The 17,965-nt window shown below is 41.9% G+C and overlaps 1 protein-coding gene across 5 annotated transcripts; it reads left to right on the plus strand.

Moving 5' to 3' along the window:
* The first annotated feature begins 509 nt into the window (after positions 1-509).
* Positions 510-12,785, plus strand: ALDH8A1 (aldehyde dehydrogenase 8 family member A1). 5 transcript variants are annotated; one of them, XM_071740858.1, is made up of 9 exons: positions 1,723-1,910; positions 3,054-3,235; positions 3,935-4,169; positions 6,164-6,311; positions 6,680-6,835; positions 8,231-8,380; positions 8,984-9,240; positions 10,008-10,169; positions 11,596-12,785. In XM_071740858.1, the coding sequence occupies exons 3-9, from the start codon at positions 4,098-4,100 to the stop codon at positions 12,046-12,048; spliced, it is 1,398 nt and encodes a 465-aa protein (XP_071596959.1). In that variant the 5' UTR covers positions 1,723-1,910; positions 3,054-3,235; positions 3,935-4,097; the 3' UTR covers positions 12,049-12,785. The 5 variants fall into 5 exon arrangements, with proteins under 5 accessions (XP_071596961.1, XP_071596957.1, XP_071596958.1 ...); XM_071740856.1 differs by lacking the exons at positions 3,054-3,235; positions 3,935-4,169 and adding an exon at positions 543-641 and having other exon boundaries at positions 1,736-1,910; XM_071740859.1 differs by lacking the exon at positions 3,054-3,235.
* Positions 12,786-17,965: the final 5,180 nt, after the last annotated feature.

Here is a 17,965-nt window from a genome sequence, read left to right on the forward strand (position 1 = left end):
GCATTCAAATACTTACCGGTTTCAGCATGCCAGCTGTGCAGGCTTCAGTGCATTTGTTGGGTTCCAGAGCTTCATTCTGCCAAGCTCCTGTGTTGAACCTGTTTCACTCGAATCTGTGTTCAAACCTTGAAAGTGTTTAGGTTGCTTTTAAAGAACAGCTGAAGTGTTACAGGCAGAAGAATGTGCCTTCAGTTTTAAGACTTCAGGAATTTCCTTGCTGTTTGTGGATAAGGAAGTGTGATACGGTATGGACCTCTGATAACCCTTCTCAGATGGTTGCATTGAATTTTGAGACTGAGTATTTTGTGATGACGGAGAAGCTACTGCATGCTTTCCCAGTTTGTAGCTTGGGAGGTATTACCTAATCCAGTTTCAACATGACTGCAAGACCTTTCAGCACCGATTTGAACTCTGCCCAGTTTGTTCATGCGTAAATGATCTGTTGTTGCGCAACAAAAGCATCACCTTCATTCAATCAAAAGATCTTTGCATGCTGATTCACAAGAAATTTGATAGCTTGGTAGTGGTCTAGAGTGAAAACCTTTTCTAAGCTGCTGATAGAGATATTTGCAATCTCCTACTGACAATACACTGCTCTCCAATATGGATGTAGTGTTTTGAATACTCTGGAGCTCAAGATGGTGGGCATGCAATCTTAGAGCAATTTAATAATCTAAACATTCTCTTTTGGAGGACAGTGTCTTTCACACATCTCTTACTGGACAGTTTGGGTTTTTGGGATGTTAAAGAAAAAAACCTAATTATATGTAACAAGCTTCTCTAAAGTAAAATGCCTTTCAATTGACCTTCCATGGAAATGAAAGCATGAAATTTGGTGTCTTGCTTCTTTTTGAAAAATTGACAATATAACACAGGGTGGACCCGGTAGGATAGTGCTAAACTTTTAAAACTAGTCACTAAACTTTTAAAATTAGTCACTTAGCTGCTTGCATTTTTTGGTGTTAGGGAGTATTGGCAGAAAAAAGTTACTGACATTTAAACTCTTGAGTTTACAGATGATGACAAAGCAGTAAACATGAGTTGCACATGTGGCAGTCTAGTGCCTTTTCTGCATCTAATGACTGTAAGAAGCAGGTCCCTATCAAGGTGTTTGGCTCTTGAATTATTTTGTATAGTTGTTGCAAAATGTCTGTCTTTAGACAAGCTTGAAAATAGGGAGAAATTTGCTAGTCAACCCATTAATTTTCTTCCCTTTTTTAATATTTCATTTTCTATAGGCAGAGAGGAGCCATTTACTAATCATAAAATAGAGTGTTCTGGGTTGGAAGGGACCATAAAGATCATCTAGTTCCAACCCCTCTGCATGGACAGGAGCACCTTTCATTAGGTCAGGTTGCTCAAAGACCCATACAACCTGGCCTGAAACATTTCTAGGCATGAGGCATCTACGACCTCTGCCAATGTCTCACCATCCTCATACTAAAGAATTTCTTCCTAATGTGAAACCTAATCCTACCCTCTTCCAGTTTAAAACTCCTTGTCCACTAATATCTTAGCCTCCCTGTTTCCCTCCTGATCTTGCCTCCCTGTTTCAACACCTAGAAAAGAACCAAGTGTCACAGAAACAGTAACTTCTGGTTTTCTGCTGTTGTTGCCAGGGTTCATTCCCACTTGTGAGTGAACTGTGTAGGGAAGACGGAGAGAGAAGGGGAGGAGTTCAGATTTGCTGTGCAAATACATTACAGATTTACTAATCTGCATTGATACTTCATAGGAAAACCCCAAACAACAGATGAAGCAAGAGGCTAACAATGGCTCACTCAAAGACTCTCTTAGTGTTGGAAAACTTTATAGCTGGTAAATTTGTTCCTTGTTCCTCCTACATAGACTCCTATAATCCATCTACAGGAGATGTCTATTGCAGGGTGCCAGACAGTGGCAAAGACGAGGTAAGTACTATCCAAATGTACAAATAAAACTTTAAATGCACATAACATTAATATTTTGAGTGGCAGAGGCTGAAGGTGAGAGAACAGAAAAACACTGAAGACTTCAATGTTTAAATGAGTAAATTCTTACGTGTATTGCAATGTTGTGTAATCTGCTGTGGGAGCCAATTTTTTTTTTTTTTTTTTTTTTTTTTTTTTTTACATTTTGCTGTTAAAAAGTTACAGGGTGGAACTTATTGCTCAGGTTGGCAGTAAGTAGAAGCAGGAAAAAGTTTGATCTTTTCTGGGAATAAACTTAGAGGCACTGTATATAACTGAATGTTTTCTCTTAGTGTCTTTATTATTTTCTGTTGTCATTTAAATATATTTTTGGATTCCTGATTCTTCCCTGTAGATGATAGAAAGCTTCCAGACGTCTCTGGTTTTCATATTAGCAGTTAGATATTAGGTGGAGAGGATAAAGTGGTTCTGATGAGTGCTTATTTCTTTTAAATGTGGTCTGTCCTTCACATTGCTGTAATGTTTCCCAGTGGGACCAATGTTCCCTGGTACCTTGTGCATGTTCAGGTGTGGACGGGTGATGTGGTATTCATCTGGGGAGCTGCAGTTTCATTGATGTTACTTTATAAGGGATCTACAAGTGTGCATCCAACAAAGTGCTTCAGATTTACTGAAGAGAGAAATGACTGGGAAAGCCTGGATAATACATAGGGCTTGGAAAAACATGACAAGTAGTGTACAGTATTTTCAAAATCTTTCTAAAAACAAATGCTACTGTGTGTAGCTGTTTTCTTCAGTTGCATTTCAATCCTGTTGAATTCTTTTCTCTTTGCTTCTCTCAGCAAAAACCTTTGCACTGTAATCTCAGCTGAGTAAATATTTGCTAGATGCTGATGACCAAAGGTTAAAGAGTAACAGATTGGGTTTGCTAGAATACATCTTGGTAAGTTAATTCCGACCCTAATTATGCCTGAAAAGACTTCTCTTTGATGTGCAGGTGCAAGTCTTCTTGTTTATTCCTTTGCAAAATCATAAAACCGGATAGATGTGAGAATTACAGAGCAGCCCTCCAAAAACAGTCTGGTGGCCATTCTGGAGCTTTTGTACAAATATATGTTAAGAGCAATGACTTTTCCCTTTCAGCTTTCTGAGACACTGGTTGTGTGTAGCAGTGGGAAGCCAGTAAGAACACCCCTAAATCAGTGAGAGTTTTATTCCTGCTTTTAGACAGCTATCAAAGAAGGTTGGGCTCTGCAGAGCTGGCATCCACTGGTGATGGATGGAATATGCTGCAGGAGAAAGCACAATCATATACAACTTAGAGGGTATCTAGAGATTTCAAAATAAGCACCTAGACCTAGGCTCAACAAATAACTCAAGATGCCAGTTTCTAGCAAGGCTTATTATCCTGCTGGATTTTTTTCTTGGTTAATTTTAATGAAGGATCAGAAGGAAGAATGGAGACAGACATTGAAACTCTTGGTAACCCTGGAATTTAGCACCAGGTCAGCTGGTGGGGCCATTTCAGCCAGTTTCTGCCAAAAACATAAAAGGATTTTTCAGGCCTTAATTTATCCCCCAGCTAGAGCTCATAATTTCAAATAGCAGCAACAAAGCAGGCTGAACAGGTGCTGTGTAAGTCCAAAAGACAGGCTGGTGAAGACAAGTTAGTCTTGGCAGGTATCTCCTTAAAAAAAGAATAAAATCTCTCAATAACCTTGATCCTGTGCATCGTCCACTAGGAAATCAAACATTATATCCTGAGGGCATTTTGGGGTATTTTGGTATTAACCTTTTACAATAGTTCTGGATTGTGTGTTCTTTCTCTGTCTGTCTTATGCAAAAGGGGAAAGCAGAAGGAAGTGCTTCAGACACACAAGTTCATAGTTGAATTCTTGTGCATGTTTTCTTCATGGCTTAACTATTTTTGCTGTGTTTTGCTAATCAAACTTAGTAACTCTTTAACCTTCATATGCCCTCTTCTGTACAAAACTCTTTTTTTTTTCCTCTTGTTTTTTTTTTAGATCAATCTACTACCACTTCGTTCCTTCCTTTGCTGATTTGCTTTTCTTCTGTCTGTGAACACACAACATCATCCTTGTTCTAAACCCACTGGAGAGTTTAAAATGCAGATAATCTGATCTGCAAAACCATCCCTCTCTTGATCCAGCCAGCAGCTGATGTCAAATGCCACAGAGGAGAGGGCAGAGGAGAAGCAGCACCACAATGGCACCTAATGACAGGAGGGTGGAAGAGCAAGTAAGGGTGGTGTGGTTTCACAGAAGGTGAACCTCTTCAGGGTAGGGTGCCATTTGCACCTGGCTTGCTCGAGAAGCTGCAGTTCCCCTTTCCCAGGGTGGCTCTGGCCCTGCTCCAGCAGCTGGGTGGCTGTCAGGCTGTTGCTCTCGGCACCTGAGCAAGAGGTTGTTAAACTACAGTCCAAAGGGTCTGTGCTTGGCCAGTGATCCGTGTAGCCTTCTGAAAGTTGGTTCATTCCCACCCTGGCCTCTCTGCCATTATCCTTCTGGTTCTTCATCTCGGGCCCTTTTTTTTAGGGAGACTTTTGATGCGCATCAGAGGAAAAAAAGGATTTTCGTTTGATTCAACTTTTGTGCCCTCATTAGTAAGCATCACTGGAGGGCCTATAAATTATTTGGTGACGATTTTTATAACACTCATTTTGATTGAAGGAATAAATTTGGAACTCAGTTTTGTGAAATTATTGGAAAGCAGTTCTCAGTGGCTGCATTGCAAGCACCAAAGCGGCAACATTAGGAGAGGTCAGACTTACCTGAGCATCCTCCAAGACAAGAGGGCACGGTCTCAAGTTGTGCCAGGGGAGGTTTAGGTTGGACATTAGAAAGAATTTCTTTACAGAGAGGGTGATCAAGCATTGGAATGGGCTGCCCCGGGAAGTGGTGGATTCTCCATCCCTGGAGATATTTAAAAAGAGACTGGATGTGGCACTCAGTGCCATGGTCTGGTAACTGCAGCGGTAGTGGATCAAGGGTTGGATTTGATGATCTCTGAGGTCTCTTCCAACCCAGCCAATTCTATGACTCTATGATTCTATGATTCTGTTTCTAAAAGCTGAAGAAATTTATGAAAAAAAATGATGGGAAGCCAACAAAGAGAGCTTTGGCTAAAAGCCCACCTTGATCCTGGATTTTGGATGCTGAAAGAAATTAAGAAGTGATACATAGGAAGCAAAAATTGGGAAATAAGGCAGTAAATTAAAATATGGAAGGATGTTGGTAAACATCTTTAGACTGCTAAACAACATCAAGAAGAAATTGCTTATAGACCAATGGGTGAAGTCAACTTCTATTTAAGATTCCAGAGGAAATTACTGACAGCAGAGAGTGCTTATTGGTGAATTTTAATCTTTTCAAGCCTAGTCTGCTCCAGAAAAGTGCTAGTATTTTGCCAGTATTCTGAAAGGTCAAACTGAAGGAACATGCAGTAGTTATGTACATCCCAGTATATACATGCCAGTATATTTGCAAAATACTGGCAAAACTGGCATGCATCTGTATGAAATGCATATAGTGATCTTTCATATTCATAGACTTCTTTTGGTATCTGATGAGAGAATTGACTAAACCCTGACAGTTTCAGAAATGAGCTATTTTAAATTTTATTTTATTTTATTTGAGCGCCTTAATGAGTTTCTAGCCATGATCAGGTAAGAGTAAAAATTTTCTCTGAGTGTCAATTCTGTAAATACGTTCTTCGTCCTTGCTTGAAGCAGCTAGGGGAAAGGGAAGAGGAAATCAAAGGCTACCAGGATATGCAGTCTGTTCCTTCACCAACCCTTTACTTTATCATTGCCCAGTGTGGCTAAAATCCCATGTTGCAAGGACTGTGGACATTAAAATCAAAGCTAGATTTGCTCTAGGAGATTTTTACACTTTCCCCATGAAAAAAAGCTTCTGCATGGGTTCAGCCAGTGGCACTTACTGGTACCAGTTGACCAGTCCAGCATTTCCTCTGGGCCTGAAGGGTTGCCCACAAGTGGCTAGAATGAGGAGAGAAGAGTTACAGTGAAACAGAGTATCAAGAAAAGAAACTGTCTTGAATTGTGGCATAGTGTCTTGAGAAGGTGAAAATTGAGAAGTTATCAGTTAGTCTAAAGTCTGAAAAGATGCAGTCTTCCCACAGACATGATCTGGATCATTAGCCTTTCAAATCTATCAGTTCATCTCCTGATTGTTTGATATTCTTTCTAAGGCTTTCCACTCTTGTTTTTTTAGGTGGAAGCTGCTGTCAAAGCTGCCAAAGCTGCCTTCCCAATTTGGTCCTCAAAAAGCCCATTGGAAAGATCTCAGATACTGAACAAACTGGCAGACCTGATTGAACATGACCTGGAAGCATTTGCACAAGCAGAGTCAAAGGATCAGGGTAAAAATTTGAACTGTTGATTTCAAATATAGAGTGTATTGCTGAATACTGAAATGGAGGATATGGTCCAAATTTTTTGTGTTGCAACCTGAAGCTGATGTGCATGAACTTTGCAGAATTCCCTGACTCTGGATTCTTGGGGTCATTCTTCCTTTTCAGAACTGCTGACTTTGGCTTCATTTGTTAGATACTTGTAATGCAAGTGCAAGGGAACTGGTGCCATTGACTATGGTTGCACTGTGCCGGAGATCACTTGGGTGGGGGAAAAAAAACATTTCCCAAAATCCTTGCAAATCAGCTTTTGGATTGGAGTGTAATGCACTGTTTCTGTCCACGATAACACAGCAGTGTGCTCATTTTTGTTTCAGGGAAAACTATTACATTTGCTAGAACAGTGGACATCCCTCGGGCTGTGTACAACTTCCGATTCTTTGCCTCTTCCATCCTTCATCACACAACAGAGTGCACTGAGATGCCAACCATGGGCTGCATTCATTACACCTCAAGGACACCCGTGGGAGTTGGTATGGTGCTCCTGAAATGGTGGAAAGCTTGGCAAAGTGTCTGCCTCAGCAGTGGCTCAACAAAGAAAGAGGGATCTTCAAAAAACATCCAGTGTGTCAGGATCACGTGCTAAACACGAGTGGTCTGCTGAACCATGAGGAGCTTTATGTTGTGCTACTATATAAGCTGTGCTACTATATAAGTTGTGCTACTTAAGGGTAAAAAGAGTGCTCATGTGCTTTAAAAAGGCTTAACCTCCTAGCTCTCACGTCCAAAATATCCCTTGTTTTGTACGTGTGTCTGTGTCTCTATGAACATTGCTTCTGGGGACCAGTGAGGCTCTCGGAAGCACTGAGCTGCTGCTCCCGCGGGGAGAGCCGGATCCTCCTCGCCTTTGTGGGAGCAGGGATAGCTTGGAACGTGGCATCTCAGCCTGAGACTGGGATGCACACGGGTGGCTGAGTCGCTTTTAGCTGGGGAACTGCTGAACTCAGCCACTAGATGCTGCTGATGCTGCAGAAATAAAGTGGCTGGGCTTCAGCTGAGGAGCCGTAGTGATTGCATCCTTAAGGTGTTTTAGCGAAGTACGTGTGAATGTTCCACATTCATACTTTTTTTAAAAATAAAATTGACTAACCTAGAGGACCTGTTTAAAAGATTTTGTGAGCAGTGGAGAACCTGCGTACTGGTAAAAATTACACTCATATAGAAAATCACTCCGTCAAAAAGCAAGAAATCCTGTGGCTTTTGTGAGCAATCACACAAAATAATAACAGATTATTTTCCACTATTTCCATAAAATATGTGGTGTGAAAGTATTCTCAGAGGAAATTACTGCAAAAAATGCTGGTCATTCACCAATTTGTGGAAACAGCAGTTTGAACACTGATAAACTTTGGCACTCGCAAGTTAGACTAAAATTTATATTAAGGATATATGGAAGGAAAATATTCATTGTATGTTATGCATGTCTTTTATTTATTTATTTGTTTATTTATTGGACAAAAGCACAACTCTGGCACAGACTAACACACATTGCCTTAACTTGCTGTTGACTGACACAGCATGTTACCACAGATCAGTTGATGGATATAGGTTCTATGGCTAACCTTGCATTAATATTTCTAAAAACCATGAAAAGCTCCTGTGAAGATAAGGTTCTGCCCTGAAGAAGCCACAAAACTTATTCAGAGAGTTTGGCTGATCGCCTTTAGTATCATTTGCACAAATCTTTTAAAATTATCTGCCTCTGAGAAATATTTCTAGTTGCAAATGTATTGTACAATTATTTAGAAAGAAAAGACATAGCTGAATTCCCATCATAAATCAGAATTGGTGTATAACTGTCTGAGGTTAGGAAAATGAGTTTGGTCTCCCAACAGACCAAATTCCTGTCTTGTGGTTTTGCTTTGTAGCAGGTTTAATCAGTCCCTGGAATTTGCCACTATATTTGTTAACCTGGAAGATAGCTCCTGCCATTGCATGTGGAAATACTGTGGTTGCCAAGCCAAGTGAGATGACATCAGTCACAGCTTGGATGATGTGCAAACTTTTGGAGAAAGCAGGTAAGTCCTGTAGCATGGTAGGTAGGGTGGAACAGGAAGAGAATGCTTGCCTGTGCACCTTGGTTTTGGTTTTGGCTTTGTTTTTTTTTCCCTGCAGAAGTCAGAAAGTGCTCATACTATCTCATGCCCAGTTATTGCCCATTTTTTCCCCACTATCTTCTCATTAAAAGTCTTCCTGTGCCTCCTTTCCCCCTCCTGCACTCCACTTGAGGGTGCCCTGAGTCTGTGGTGCCAGCATAGGAACCACACGGGGTGTAAGAGAGTGAGAATCATCTCTTAGTGGCTGTGTCATGGCTGTATTTGTGGCACTGTTAAGGAAAACTGGGAGGACAACTTCTTCTTCCCTAAATGACAGAAAACAGAGCCTCTGATGATAGATGTCAGGCAAGCTTCAACCAAAGAGTGGCATTGGTTTTATCTTTTAACTTGTGACCCCCAAAGTTTTTAGACATTGTGCATTTTGCCTGCTATGTAAGTTAAGGGTCAGCCTTTGTCACCCTAGAGCTACAGGTAATTTCCTTACTTCAGAGGCAAAATACAGTGAAGTGGCACCCGCAGGACAAAGGGCAGTGTATGATAACTCTGTGCCTTTATTCCCACTAGGAATACCCCATGGGGTGGTGAATGTGGTGTTTGGAACAGGCTCCAAGGCGGGAGAAGCCCTCGTCTGCCACCCCGATGTGCCCCTGATCTCCTTCACTGGCAGCACCCTGACAGCCCAGCGCATCACTGAGAAAAGTGCTCCTCACTGCAAACAGCTTTCCTTGGAACTGGGTGGCAAAAACCCTGCCATCATCTTTGATGATGCCGACTTGACCCAGTGCATCCCCACCACCCTCAGGTCCAGCTTTGCCAACCAGGTGCCTCCCCTGCCATAGTGTATAAACCCTGTTGGCAGCAGGAGTTGTGTGTGTGTGTTTGTGCACATGTGCATGTACCTTTGGATCCAAATCCTAAATTGTCACAGTCTGTTTCAAGATTCAGTGTTGTAGGCAAACTATAAATAGAAAAATATGACAAATTTTCATTATTCCACAAGCTGGGAAACAAAATAATAAAGAGCTCTTCCCAGTGCTCTCTGTTGGAAAATTACAAGATATCATAATCCTTCTCAAAATAGATACATTTTTTATCCTTCCAGAAAACAAGTAAGTGGGAAATCCCCTGCAAGTAAGTGGGAAGACTGCTGATGTGCTGGAATCAAATTAGGAGATTTGATTCTCTTTGATTTGATTCCCCCCAAATTCTCTTGATGCTCCTCTTTCCTCTTCACCGCTCTCAGGAGAGATCACCAAGGCCATGAAACTTAAGGGCAAATCTTCATAAAAATAGCTTGGTATCAGAAAGGGATTATCAGGAAATGAAGACAGGTTATTCAGAATTGGAAAATAATTTATTTTTGTTAATATATAACTGTACAATCTTGTTACTGCTGTTTTATCTTTTTCTTCTATTTTCCTGGTTAAACTGGGAAAAATCCTACTTTGTGGTGTTGGTGTATGTAGTTTGTACCTCTGAGGATGCACAGGCTCAAGTCTCATTCTGGGATGTGACTCCTAATACTTATCAATCTTACAGTGCAAAGTGAACTAATAGTATTGTTTTCTTGTTTGTTTCTCTTTGGTAGGGTGAGATCTGCCTCTGCACCTCCAGGATCTTTGTTCAGAGGGGCATATACAATGAGTTTTTGAAGAGGTTTGTGGCAGAAGCTAAGAAGTGGAAGGTTGGGGACCCGTCAGATCCTACAGTTGATGTGGGAGCTCTAATAAGTAAAGAGCATCTAGAAAAGGTAATGTTACATAGAGTTCACATGATCTCATTTTTAGAGGGCTATGATAGGTAATTTCAGAGGTGTATGGAAAGGACCATGTCCTCTCCAAGATTATCTCTGAGGAATGATGGTTCAAAGATTATAAGAAATCTTTTTGATAAGGTTTCTTTTGCCTGTGGCCTGAGATTATGTGATTACTCCAGAAAAATCAGCTCCACAGGGAAAATAATTTAAAATTGCAAACAATATTTTTTTTCCCATTTGAAATGAAGTAATTTAAAATGTGTAAAACTAAATCCTGAATTTATGCTAACCAACAAGTTCAGCAACACTTCCATGGATTTTAACATTGTACTTCCTGAGATCAATATATGAGGTAGCTAACAAGGTAAAAGTCCTACTTTGATATCACTCTTTAGAAATTCTGGGAAGTATAAGAGACAGATTTCTAGGGCTGCTTGCAGCAGTTTGGAATTGTATATGTGTAGTGGAAGCCGAGATGGTTCACAGTTAAACAATCTGCTTTAGTGGCATATATGAAATGAATTTTTATGGTGTCAGACAGTTCAGGAGAGCAGATGCTCACACCCCAGAACTATCTGACACAATCAGCATAAGCAAGAAGCAGACAGAACCGCAGAGTGAGAGAGAAAGCCAAGCCTTTGTCCTGCTTCCTGATGCCTCAGGAGGCTCTCCAGACCTGTTCAGAAGCTGAGTGGCAGAAACACCCACTTTCCCATGTCCTTGGTCTGTGGCACCACAGAGAACTTGAGTCTAGCCTCAGGTGGTTAGAAGAACAAAGAGAAAGAAGCCTGGTGGTATCTCCGTAGTGTTTCTACAGGGAGAGAAAGCAGGCAATGGTTTCAAAACAGAAGCAGATCAATAGCACATCCTCTGTGTTCAAGGGAGCCTATGATAGCAGCAGCCATGGTAAGAGCTTTAATTATTAATTGATGAGTTTTTCTACAGCATCCGTGGCTTCATCATCCCAGTGGCAAATGAACATTGAAAACTCCTGCCTATGAGGTAGGAAAATATTACTGATCCCTTTGAGTAAATGAATGAACCGTGGCATGGAATACATCCCAAACTGCCCAAGCTGCTGGAGGGAGGGAGGGAGGCTGGCTCTGGGACCAGCAGTGTTTTCACCACTTGCTGTAGCCTTTGAGAATATGTAGTGAGAAGGTCCAGCCATATTGCCTGCTAGGCTAGTAACTACTTGGAGAGAGAGAGATACTGTTTTACAGCAAGAAATACCCAGCCTTGCTTTTACAGAAACATAACAACAAAATCTAGGGGATGGCCTCTCTTGTAGGAGGGAAGTAAAGGCAATGTGGTTCATTTGAAGGTACTCAGGGGCTCCTTTTGACATAACTAAACTGGAGAGATAGGCCCTTAGAATTTGGTGTCCTTTAGCAGTGATGTTTTCCTGCTGCTTCCCTAGGTAAGGAACTATGTGAAGAAAGCCCAAGCCGAAGGAGCCAGAGTCCTCTGTGGAGAAGGAGTGGATTCCTTGGCTCTCCCAGCTGGCAACCAGAAAGGCTATTTCATGTTGCCCACAGTTATTACTGAAGTCAAGGATGAGTCTTGTTGCATGCAAGAAGAGATCTTTGGTCCTGTGACGTGTGTGGTGGCATTTGATACAGAAGAAGAAGTGATTGAAAGAGCCAATGGTGTGAAATATGGCTTGGCAGCCACTGTGTGGTCCAGCAACGTGGGACGTGTTCATCGAGTGGCACGAAGGCTACAGTGTGGATGGGTGTGGACCAACTGCTGGCTTGTTAGAGATCTGAACCTACCATTTGGTGGGATGAAAGCCTCAGGCATAGGAAGGGAGGGAGCAAAGGATTCCTACGAGTTCTTCACTGAAGTAAAAACCATCACAATAAAGCACTGACATACAGCAATGGAAGTATTTTAGAGTAAATTAAATTACATAAATCTGTGTTCCTGTTGGCTTTCTGGAACATAGGATGCTGTTGTGGTTGTCTTTTTCTTGAACTTACATCAAGTAATATCAATAACAGTTGAAAACAGTCATCCCAGATGCTAATGCTGAATTCAGCCTTTCATGTTAAGTGATAAGATCAGGGTGGACTCCACAAGTGGCCCAGCCCAAGCCAGATGATTTGCCTATCTTATGGATCCTAAAGTGTTTTGAGTATTCCTGCCTCAAAAATCTCTACCTCTAAGGCAGAGTGGAGAAGGGATGATATGTCACTGTGCTTGTGCTTGGTGAATTACCTTGAGGGTCAAAATGGCCAGCACCTCATGAGGCTGATACTGCAATGGGAATCAGCCCATTTCCACTACAAGCAGAATGTTCCACATACTGATCCATACTTCACTTCACTGATATCAGGCAAGGACTAATGCTACAGCACACTAAATGCCTACGGCAGTACCTTTAATCTATGGGGTCATGAAATTCTCATGGTACACAGAGGCAATAAGTGTTTTAATTATAACCTGTTTTGTGGTATGCATGTGAATCATCCTAAGACATGTTCTCTGTTTTGAAATTACAGCCTTTCATCCCTTCCAGGCCTTAGTGATGGTGTTTATCAAATCCCTGCACAAAGATTTGTCTGCATCAGAGTCAGTGTCATTCTTCATTGATAAAAACTGGAAAAGCTCGTGAGAGAACTGTTGAAAGTGATTATCACCAAAATGTAAAACCACTGGCAACTTCTTTCCCTCATTCATTTACAGAGCTTTCTCTCTTCTCTCTTCTCTTCTCTTCTCTTCTCTTCTCTTCTCTTCTCTTCTCTTCTCTTCTCTTCTCTGCTCTGCTCTGCTCTGCTCTGCTCTGCTCTGCTCTGCTCTGCTCTGCTCTGCTCTCTCCTCTCCTCTCCTCTCCTCTCCTCTCCTCTCCTCTCCTCTCCTCTCCTCTCCTCTCCTCTCCTATCCTCTCCTCTCCTCTCCTCTTCTCTCCTCTCCTCTCCTCTCCTCTCCTCTCCTCTCCTCTCCTCTCCTCTCCTCTCCTCTCCTCTCCTCTCCTCTCCTCAAGAAGGTAACATGGCTGTTGAATTTTTACAGGAGCCCTTCATTATTTTTTACCAAGTTCTGAGCTGAATTTTTCACTTAGCAAAGTTACAGAGAGTCTCACAGATGCCTGTATTCTGAGAAGAGCTAATGAATAGTTGGGATATTTTTTCAGGGCTGTTGGAGGAAAAAAAGGCACCTCTAAAATAAAACGAAACAAAAACTAATGCAAAATTATCACTGCTGAAATGTGAGAGAATGGAGTAGCAAACTTCTTTCCTTTTCCTCTATACAGAAAAAATACAGAGATATGTGAGGTTTATAGAAAATTAAATTTTATTTTATGTACAGTTTATAATGGTTTTAGGGATAAGGAGCAATGATATGTTCTAAAATTGATATAGACCAGTGTCTAGTCCTTGAATGCTAATCCATACCTTTATTTTGATATTTCTATTTAAGATAGGTTTTTCTCATAGTGTGCCTTTCAAGAGTAGACTTGCCAGAGAGGATTGTTGTTTTTTTTCTTTCAAGGGTTTATCCAAGCTAACACTGGGATTTGCACTTTTCTAAGTAAAAGTAAAAATGCCAACTGGGTGTTTTAATTTAAGATTGCAGAAAGACAGATTTTTCTCTCTTTATGTGCTTTTTGTTAGAGTCACTGGAACAGTGGTGGTGTTGTCCTCACCTTGTGAAAGTCATGCCAGGGAATTGAGGTGCTGGACTCTGGGATGTATCTCATGTCCCCCCTGCCAGGTGTCACTCCAGAGAAAGTTGCCCACCAGGAGCGTTTGAGTTCTCATTGATTTTCTCTTTCAGAAGACTTTTAAAAATAATTTGTATCCCAGAGCTGAGGCCTTAATGTGTGAGGAACCTTGGAATCTCTGGATCTAATCCAGTTGCAGGGCAGTCAGGCTGCCTACCTGGTCACCTGATGGACTTGATACAAATGCCCCCAAACGGTGATGCATTCAGAAAGTAAATGAAAATTATAAGCTTAATGAATTTGTGGATTATGAAGAAGAGCAAACATGTAATTTTATTTTAAAACTCTGCCTAGGTCTATTCATGACCATGTGGTGGCAGTAGAACATCTGAAGTTCTTTTTATCTTCCAGGCAATCATTTTGCTGGGAGGAGAATGAGCAGCTATAAGTGCATTTTTCATTCTGACACTTTTTAAAATATTTTTTCTCTTCACAAATCCTGCTTGTAAGAGCAAAAAACCAACAGCAAAACAAAACAAAACAAAAAAACCCAAATCTGTGAAAAACTTCATTAGTTTGGGGGGCAGGCATTTTCAGTAACAGCAGATGGGATATTATGCAATTAGAAGATTTGCATGGATTCCTTCCCCCACCTGGATCTGGTCTATGTTCAGTTTTAATGAGCTGAATTTTCTTTCAGATGTTGATTTTTGCTTGGTGTTAACTGTAATGAGAGACTTCTGTATATGTTTAATGTATATGAGATAAAGACCTATGTCTCATCTATGCCTTTCTGGACCAAGATATCCAAAATATTTTACATTGGGGCAGCAGGGAGAACCCAAGATACAAAATAGTGTCCCTCTCTGCATTTTCTATCTGTAATGGTCTCCTTCCTTCTTCAGGCAAGGTGCAGTTCAAGTACCTTGCTTATTTTGCTATTTCTTGCCCTTTCAGATGAGTGGAGATTCACATATGAGTGTCTGGGTGAGGGTTACCTTGTTGGGAAGGTTTCTTTTCCTGCCTGTATTAATGGATTATTCTTGCATTTCATACACCCCCCTCCAGGCTCAGGTCCCACAAGAGAGCTGCTGGCACTTGTACCTGAGGAGGTGACAGGAGAGAGGTACCTGGCTTGTACCAGGGGCTCTCTGTGGGGACACTGAACTCTCCTACATACCACATGTGATGAGCTTTCCCATACTTTCCTTATTCAGACTGACTTCCATGTGTATGGAAAACTGTCTGTCATCTTATAGATGAGGTAGTCCAAGAAATTTTTCCTGCAGATGATGAAGATGCCTGTTGCAGCTGCTTTTCTTTTTCTGGGTGTTCTGCTCTTAGTCCCAGTGCACAGTGAAGAGGTTATCCTGGAGGACAAGGCAGGCTGAGCCAAGACACCAGGCTGACAGCTCTCACAAAGCTCTCTGAACTACACGACCTGGAATTTTCCAACCCAGCAGCAAAGCTTTTTTTTTGTTTGTTTGTTTGTTTTTTGTTTGGTTTTTTTTTTTTTTTTTTTTTTTTGTAGTCTGGCCTGGCTTGTGCATGAAATCATGTGGTCATTGTGAGGATTTGTTTAATTACTGTTATGTAAAGCCTGAGGAGTTGCTCCATCTGTAAGAATTAACAGATGGAGCAAGTACAGTTCTGTTTAACACCAGAGGATTATCTCGCTGGTGTGAGATGATTACATGGGTAGGTATTTGCCATACTTGACAGCTTTCAGTTAGTGCAGGGTTATTTTTGTTCTACTTCAGATCTTTTCTTAGAATATTTATATCTGTATCCAGTTATTTTTTAATGCTAGAAAGCAGCTCTGCTTAGGGAGACTCTGGGTGTCCTTTGGAGAGGAGACACATCAATTCCAGTGTTTGTATCAAAATCAAGCTTCATCTCTGTTCCCACAGTTTGTAACTTAGGCAAAACAAAAAGTATTTGTAAAACTTCCAGGGATGAAAACCGAGTTGACTTTTTGGATCAAAGAAAGTTTCACATCTAGCTTAAATGTGCAGATCTAGAATGTAAACTCAGCTAGGTTTAAAACCTTAGATTTGAATTTGCAAACTTCTGAAAGCTCTACCTTCAGTTCCACAGGTAGAGTCAGATCTCTTATTTTTTTAACACTTTCCTCTTATAACATGACCATCACCAATTAAAAAAAAAAAAAAAAAAAAAAAAAAAAAGGTGGTGCGATCCTGAGAGCACTGCGAGAACTTTCCTACCAGGCTTGTACTCAGTCCTGAGCTGTAAGTTTTTGTTCTGTCTGGAGCACTGTTTGCCCAACATCTGTCTCAGCTCTAGAAGGAATGTAATCTGAAGTGTCCAAGTACTTGACTTGAAGCTTCTTATTAAAACAATGTATTTTCTGTGTGAATCATAGAATCATAGAATTTTCAGGGTGGGAAGGGACCTTTAGGATCACGTAGTTCCAACCCCCCCTGCCATGTTCAGGGACACCTCCCACTGGATCACATTGCTCAGAGCCCTGTCCAGCCTGGCCTTAAAAACTTCCAGGGATGGGGCTTCCTCCACCTCTCTGGCCAACCTGTGCCAGTGTCTCATCACCCCCATGGTAAAGAACTTCTTCCTCATATATAATCTAAATCTACCCTCCCCTAGTTTGAATCCATTCCCCCAGTCCTATCACTTCCTGACATCCTAAAAAGTCCCTCACCATCTTTCTTGTAGCCCCCTTCAGATACTGGAAAGCTGCAATAAGGTCTCCTCACAGCCTTCTCCTCTCTAGACTGAACCACCCCAACTCTCTCAGTTCTGTCTTCATAGGAGAGGTGCTCCAGCCCACTGATCATCCTCACAGCCCTTCTCTGGACACGCTCCAGCACATTCACATCCCTCCTGTAGCAGGCTCCAGAAATGGATGCAGTACTCCAGGTGCAGTCTCATGAGATGAGAGGGGGAGAATCACCTCCCGTAATCTACTGGCCATGCTTCTCTTGATGCAGCCAAGGATCCCATTGGCTTTCTGGGCTGCAAGTGTACACTGATGGCTCATGTTGAACTTCTCACCCACCAACCAAGAACCAAGCTCTTTTCCTCAGGGCTGCTCTCAAGCCAGTCACTGTCCAGCCCATATCAGTGCTTGGGGTTGCCTCGGCACAGATGCAGGACCTTGCACTTGGTCTTGTTGAACTTCATGAGGTTGCCACGGGCCCACCTCTCCAGCCTGTGAAGGTCCTTTTGGATGGCACCACGACTGTCCAACGTGCACTCAATGCTACCATCCATGTTGCCAATAAAGATGTCAAACAAGACCAGTCCCAACACAGATCCTTGAGGGACTCCACTTGTCACTGGCTTCCACTTGGACATGGACCCACTGGCAGCCACTCTTTGGGTGTGGCCATCAAGCCACTTCTGTATCCATCAAGTGGTCCATCCATCAAACCCATGTTTTACCAGCTTGGAGACCAGGATGTCACATGGGACAGTGTCAAAGGCTTTGCTCAGGTCCAGGTAAATGATGTTGGTTGCTCTTCCCTTGTCTATTGATGTTGTGACTTTTTTGTAGGCCACGAGGTTTCTCAGGCACAATTTGCCCTTGGAGATGCCGTGTTGATTATGCCCCATCACCTCTTCATTATTTCTTGTGTATCAGCAGTGCTTCCAGGAGGATCTGTTCCATGATCTTACTGGGCACAAAGGTGAGACAGACTGACCTACAGTTCCCTGAATCCTCCTTCTTTCCCTTTTTGAAAATGGGGGTTATGTTTCCCCTTTTCCAGTCAGTGGGGAGTTCACCAGACTGCCAGGACTTTTGGGATATGATAGACAGCGGTTTAGCAGCCACATCCCCCTGTTCCCTCAGTACCCGTGGGTGTATCCCATTGGGTCCCATGGACTTGTACACTTCCAGGTTCTTCAGATGGTCATGAGCCTGATCTTCACATACCATGGGCAGTTCTGCCTTCCAGCCCTTGCCATTGTCTTCTCTCTAGTGAGAGAATGAAAAATGAAAAGGAGATGAAAAGTTCCTAGGATGGAGAAAGACCTAGGTCCCACTCTTCACCTTAGTAGTTAATTATGCTGTTGAAAGCTAAGTGTAATTAATAGAGGAGACCTAGGAAAGTCACAGGAGTTCCTAGTGACAGGCCATTTTCTT

The sequence above is a fragment of the Heliangelus exortis genome, chromosome 3, assembly GCF_036169615.1.
Source record: "Heliangelus exortis chromosome 3, bHelExo1.hap1, whole genome shotgun sequence".
Classification (NCBI taxonomy): Eukaryota; Metazoa; Chordata; class Aves; order Apodiformes; family Trochilidae; genus Heliangelus; species Heliangelus exortis.